Source organism: Humulus lupulus, chromosome X (assembly GCF_963169125.1).
Source record: "Humulus lupulus chromosome X, drHumLupu1.1, whole genome shotgun sequence".
Classification (NCBI taxonomy): domain Eukaryota; kingdom Viridiplantae; phylum Streptophyta; class Magnoliopsida; order Rosales; family Cannabaceae; genus Humulus; species Humulus lupulus.
In genome coordinates, this window is record NC_084802.1 from 54732929 (window position 1) to 54739983 (window position 7055).

The 7055-nt window shown below is 30.6% G+C and overlaps 1 protein-coding gene across 1 annotated transcript; it reads left to right on the forward strand.

Annotated features, from left to right (window-relative positions):
• The first annotated feature begins 402 nt into the window (after nt 1-402).
• LOC133805220 (protein NRT1/ PTR FAMILY 5.10-like) lies at nt 403-3771 on the forward strand. Its single transcript, XM_062243344.1, has 4 exons — nt 403-755; nt 858-1075; nt 1590-2131; nt 2412-3771. The coding sequence occupies exons 1-4, from the start codon at nt 635-637 to the stop codon at nt 3223-3225; spliced, it is 1695 nt and encodes a 564-aa protein (XP_062099328.1). The 5' UTR covers nt 403-634; the 3' UTR covers nt 3226-3771.
• Nucleotides 3772-7055: the final 3284 nt, after the last annotated feature.

The window sequence follows — 7055 nt, forward strand, 5'->3', positions numbered from 1 at the left end:
ATTGGTTTTAAAAAATTAAAAATCGTGACCAAACTATTAAAGTTGAATTGTCTGGTTAAACCGAACTATCAAAAAACAATTTTATTGATTACAGTTTTTAGCGGGTTGATGTGGTGAGATTTTATTTCAAACCGTGATTTGCGGTTTATAGAAACACCTTAGTCCCAAGTGGGTTTTAGCCCTTAGTACCAATGAGTGCAAAAGGTTAGAACCAGTGAATTTTAAAAAAGAAAATTTATTAAAAGTGTTTTAGTCGTATTGAAAAATAGTTTAAACAAAAATATAACCGTATTAATTTATAAAATAGTGAGTCTTTTTTGTCATTTAATAATATATAAGCCATTCAAATATTAAATCAAAATACTTGACACTTGTTTTAATAATTCTTTACTGTTTTGACACGTGACATAAGCACACCTGTCCATGTCTCCAGAGTTTAGAAAATTGGAGTTAACTAAAGAATGGCAAAATGTCAGTTTATAAAATTAAAATCGTGATTCACATTCTTATTATTATTCAATTTATTTTATTGTCATGCAACCCACACCCGAATTTATTATTATTCACGCATCCTCTAAATTAATCAGCTTCTAATTTCATAAAAAAAAAAAAAAAAAACCACCTGTTGAGTCTGATGGCCGACGATGCCGAAACCCCGATGCTTGTCAATTCCGTCAACGGTGTCGTTGACTACGAAGGCCATCCGGCTTCGAGATCCAACTCTGGCGGTTGGAGATCAGCGGTTTTCATCATAGGTAAACCAATTGTCTTCTTAAGAGAGGGCAATGAATTAAGTAAGTAATCAATGATAGAAAGTGATAGTTTTATGTATGTGATTGAATGAACTGGCAGTGCAGGTGTTGAGATTGCAGAGAGGTTCGCCTACTATGGAATCAGCGCAAACCTTGTGACCTATATGAGTGGGCCGCTCGGACAGTCAACAGCTACCGCCGCGGCCAACGTCAATGCTTGGGGCGGTGCGGCATCGTTGTCTCCTCTGTTGGGAGCTTTCGTGGCGGATTCTTTTCTAGGACGCTACCGTACCATCGCTATGGCTTCTCTGCTCTATATATTGGTATGATCTTCTAATTCATTAAATCTTCAAAGATTTCTGGGTCTTCCTTTCAAAAATGAGAGAGGGAGAGAGAGAAAGAACTCGTCTGAGTAGGCTAAGAACCACGTTTAAAAAAGGAAAAAAATTATGATTTAAAGGTCATAACATAAATATCACAGTTTTTTTAAAAATAAAAAAGAATAAGAAAGCATAAATGTCACTTATTATTACTTCTTATAATAGCTAGTCAATGTGTGAAAAAAAAAGTTCTCATCTTTCTGCATGCCGAAGCTTAAGCCAAAACTACAATTATATTATATCAATTGCTAGTCATTATGGGAAAGAGTGGTTCTAAAACTATAGAACTATTGTCATCAGAGAAAGGTATGACAAAAGTTTTATATGCTTGTTCTTTTCTTTTTCAACCTTATTTTTTGGAAATAAATATCGACAAGTCAGATCATTTTTAATAGTTTGGCATATTGGATTTGGACGGCTAAATACTAATAATCCTTGGCCTTGGAATGGATTACAGGGACTTGGTTTGTTGACTTTGTCGGCTTTTCTGCCTTCTCTGATTGGTTTTGATTGCCAAACCAACACCGGGTCTTGTTCTTCTCCTCTTTTTCAAGTGGTATTGTTCTTCTTTTCTTTATATCTTGTTGCAATTGCGCAAGGTGGACACAAGCCGTGCACTCAGGCTTTTGGAGCTGATCAGTTTGATGGTCAAGATCCAGAGGAAAGCAAATCCAAAAGCTCATTCTTCAATTGGTGGTATTTTGGTGTATCTGCAGGTGCTACAGTAACAATATTCATCTTAAGCTACATACAAGATAATTTAAGCTGGGCTCTTGGATTTGGGATTCCTTGCATCGCGATGATCATTGCCTTAATTGTTTTCTTGCTTGGAACTACAACTTACCGGTATAGCATTGGACAGAATGAAAGAGGCCCCTTTATGAGGATCGGTAGTGTGTTTGTTGCAGCATTTAGGAACAGGCATAAAACTCCTTCGGATGTGGTTGCTGGTTTGGAATGTCATGGCTTCCTGTCTGACCAAAGCTACGATCAATTCAAGTAATGAACTTGGCTTTTTGTATATACTCAAGTGTAGATAACAAAAAAGAATAAAAGGAAAAAACATGAAGTCAAATAAAGAACTTGGCTTTCTATAACAACTTGCACCACCGACTTCCCAAACCAAAGGGATTAATAATGTTTGCATGATTTACTGTATTTATTTGCACCATATGGCCAGACTGAGGAAACTTTTTTCTTAATTTATTTTGTTTAGATTTCTTTCAGTTGCTAACTTAAATCTAAGGTCTGATGTATTTTGGATTCTATGATCTTGCAGATTCCTTAATAAAGCTTTGCTGGCACCAAATCTTTTGAAGGAAGATGATTGTGTTTGTAGCATAGCTGACGTTGAAGAAACAAAAGCTGTACTTAGGCTTGTTCCAATATGGATGGCAAGCTTGGTATATGGTATTGTATTTGCACAGATCGCAACTTTATACACAAAGCAAGGAGCCACGATGGACAGAACGGTTGTCTCAAATTTTAAAATTCCACCTGCTGCACTTCAATGCTTCGTGGGCATTGCCATTATTATCTTCATTCCAGTGTATGATCGCATTTTTGTTCCAATTGTAAGGTCTCTTACCTTAAATCCATCTGGCATCACAATGCTGCAGAGAATCGGAACTGGAATTTTCCTATCTGCCTTATCAATAATAATCGCAGCTTTTGTTGAAATGAAACGGCTTAATATTGCTCAAGAGTATGACCTGGTCGATAAGCCAAGTGTCACAGTTCCAATGAGCGTGTGGTGGTTGGTACCTCAGAATTTCATCTTTGGATTAGCTGATGTTTTCACTTTGGTTGGTCTGCAAGAGTTCTTTTATGACCAGGTCCCTCTAGAGTTAAGAAGTATAGGACTGGCGCTTTACCTTAGTGTACTTGGTATTGGGAGCTTCTTAAGCAGCATTCTTATCTATGTTATTGACAAAGCAACCGGTGGAGATGGTCGAGATAGCTGGTTTTCGAATAACCTGAACCGGGCTCATCTTGATTACTTTTATTGGTTAATTGCTGGACTATGCCTATTAGGATTGGGCGCTTTCTTGCATTTTGCAAAATCCTACATTTATAATAGAAGTGCTGTCTAAATTTATTAGGGTTGGGTGTGGTCTTCTACAAGTTGAGGACTGGTCAGTTAGGAGCCTCACTTATAGGTTTTAAGAATTAGTTGTGAGAGCTGCCTTAATAATTGCCATCCTGGCCTATGTATTTGATAAGCACAAGAAAATTGTTAGATTAGTGACCAATACTTGAAAAGTCATATGTTTTAACCATTGTTGCGTGATGGTGGAGAAAGGACAAGAAAGAAGCGCTAATAAGTTCACCAACACCCTGTGCCATCATTCATATCAGCAGAAACACTTGAACAGGAGCAGATATGAACTTGAGGCTGAAGAAGTTAACCTAAGCATAATGTCAAATTTTATTGTCATCATGCGTTTTATCTCGCTTTCTTTGAAGGTTTATGACCTTGCACGCACGTCTTCACTTAGACAAATTGAGAAAAGATTGATAAATGCTGTATTAAGCTTCTCTGTTTGTGGTTTGTAGAGTTTGGCCATTATTATGTACAAGAGGTCTATGTACAATGTGTACTATTGACTTTAATATCTTTAGTTTAACAATTTTTAACAGATTTTTTTTATTTTAATAACGTATTAACAGTTTTTTTTTTCTAATTCTGTTAAAAAATATAAACAGAAACCTTAAGTTTTTTTATATATATATATATATATATATATTTTATAAATGTGAGTTTAACATTTTTTTTTGTTGGTTCAACAAATTTTTTAACAGATTTTTTTTTGTTTTTGTTTTTATTTTAATAATGTATTAACAGTTTCTTTTCTAATTCTGTTAAAAAAAATATAAACAAAAACTTTAAGTTTATATATATATATATATTTATATGAGAATTCTCTTGTAGGGGTTTCACTTTAAACCCTACCGGTAGGGCTCTCAGTATTTATAACCCGTGAATAGTTTTCGGCGGGATTTTTTTTATGACCGTGTATAGTGTAGATATTTAGAGCATCTAGTTTACAATACCGAAAACTAGGTTCAAACATGTTGCACGCGTGACTAATTTTTTTTATGCGTGTGGAAAACAACATGTTTGAATCTAGATTTCGATACTGTAAACTATTCGAAATTTTCTAAAAATTTGCAGGATGCTCTAAATAGCTATAATATACACGGTCATAAAAAAAAGTCACGCCAAAAACTATTCACGGGTCGAGAAACACTGAGAACCCTACCCGTAGGGCTTAAAGTGAAGCCCCTATAGAAGAATTGTCATATATATATATATATATAGTTTACAGTATCAAAAACTAGGTTCAAACATGTTGTTTTCCACGCGCATAAAAAAAATTAGTCATGTGTGCAACAATATGTTTGAACCTAGTTTTCGGTACTGTAAACTATTCGGAATTTTCTGAAAATTTGCAGAATGCTCTAAATAGCTACAATATACACGGTCATAAAAAAAATCGTGCCGAAAACTATTCACGGGTTGTAAACACTGAGAGCCCTACCGGTAGGACTTAAAGTGAAGCTCCTATAGGAAAATTCCCATATATATATATTTCCATTACTAATGAAATCTTTTAAGAAGATGATTGAAAATGTTAGTTTAAATATTATTTGTGTGTTTATAGTTTATAGACTACAAATAAAAGTACCCTTTAGTCACAATTTTTTAGTCACACCATATATTTTGTGGGACTAAATGTTACTTTTAATCATAACAAAAAATTATTTGTGACTAAAAATTCATACTTAATCATAAATTATTACTAATGTAGTTTTAGTCACAACCCATTATTTTTAGTGACAAAGTTTGTTGTGACTAAAAATACATTTAGTGACAACAAATTATGATTTTTGTGATTAATACTTTTAGTCACGGACTTTTTAGTGATGACATAAGTAAGATGATTTTTCTTTAGTCACAAATTTTTTACTTGTAGTCACAAAATTTATTGTGACTAAAACTAAGATTTTTTGTAATAACATATTTGTTATATTATTATTTAGAAAATTTAAATTTTCAAGTCTAAAATGTGCTTCTCTCAAATAAGGTATTTGGTGTTTTGATGGTCCAAATTTTGTAAGAAAAACATTCAAAATGTTAGTTTAATTGTGATTTGTGTGTTTTTAAATAAATAAATAAAATAGAATAAGAGAAATTTGTCTTTGGTTCACGCAAAGAGAGAGAGAGAGAGGGGATGACTTGTACGCTTTTTGCTTATATAATCATAGATACAGTTTTTACCACTAACTTTAGATCCATGGGATTTCGCTAAGATATTTAATACTCTTGAGCAAACCAAAACTGGCTATAGACAATAAACATCCATAGAATGTTACTCTATATTGAAATAAGTCATATATAGTCATAAAATATTTTAGTATCGGGCTTAAGACCAATTATAAATAGGAATAAAATCTATATTTTAATAAATTATAATATTTTTTGATCATGTTTTTAGAAAATAACCATCTACATAGTAATAGTTGTCTTGATATTAAATATATATATATATATATGCTATTTTATACATAATAAAAGTTATGATAAAATTAATTATTAATTTAGACTTTTAAAATAATTTTGTATATTTATAACATTATATAGATATGCACATTGTAACTATATATTTATGTCATTTTCATTTATTAATATTTATATATTGAATTTGACATATTTTATCAATTATTATTTAATTTAGATTTACATGCATATTTCCAACATTTTATAAATATAATTATATTAAATTTTAACCTATTCATTGTAATAAAAATAATATATTAGTCTCAATATTATTACTACACAGATATTTTACTGTATGTTCTGTGACACTCTAAGAAGTGAGTTTCCAATACAAAGACATGCACATAAAATATTTAGATGGTTGCAAGTCTATAGAATAAAAAAAAATCACAATTCAGTCATTTCCACAAAGTTTTTACTAATTATATATATTATAGTATATGTTTTACTACGCATTAATAATTTCTCTTTTTTTTTCAATGTCAATTAATTGTTAATTAGTTTATTAGACAATACTTACAAGAGCCTATTTGTTAATTGTTAATTAGTTCATGAACATGCTAAAGAGGTATAAATTAAAAAAAAACAAACTTAAATAAAATATTTATTAAAAAAATATCCCATCATCTATAAAATATAATTTGGATTAATCATGTAAAATTATTCCAATTTATTTTTGTGGAAACATCGCCAATATATTCAAATTGTTGCAAATAAATTATCAATAAAAAAATGGACAATAAAATTGTATGAATGAAGCATGTAAAATACAAACATTTTGCAATTCTCTCTATTGAGATGACACAAGATAAGAAACAGGCAACATATTCGTTCTAAATTACAAACAAAAATTAAGAAACTTATTCTAAAATTATAAACAATGTTTTGATTTAAATTTATTTTTAATTTCATTTTTTTCTTTTTCCTTATCGGTTAATGGCATGCATTATATTACAAATCTTCTTTTTAATAATTTACAACATTTTTATGATGATTAAAAAACATAATAAAAAATTACAAAAAATAATTAAGTAAACATGCATTGTATGTTTTTTTTCGCCCAATATATAAATATATATAGGTAAGTACTCAATGATTATGTCAAATATATACCCATCGATAATCACATTAATTCTAACTATTGGATCGTTACTAAATAGTTGTGATTGATTCAATAATAACTAAAAATATTTAATGAGTGATATAGAACTTAATACTATTTTATTTATTTAAAATATTTTATTTCCTTATAAAACACTAATTCAGATTTATTTTATTTTAAAAATAAATTTAATGATAATTAGTAATTAGTTAAAAAAATAATCAAAATACTAGGGATCTTCTTAGTCTCTCTCTTCTCTC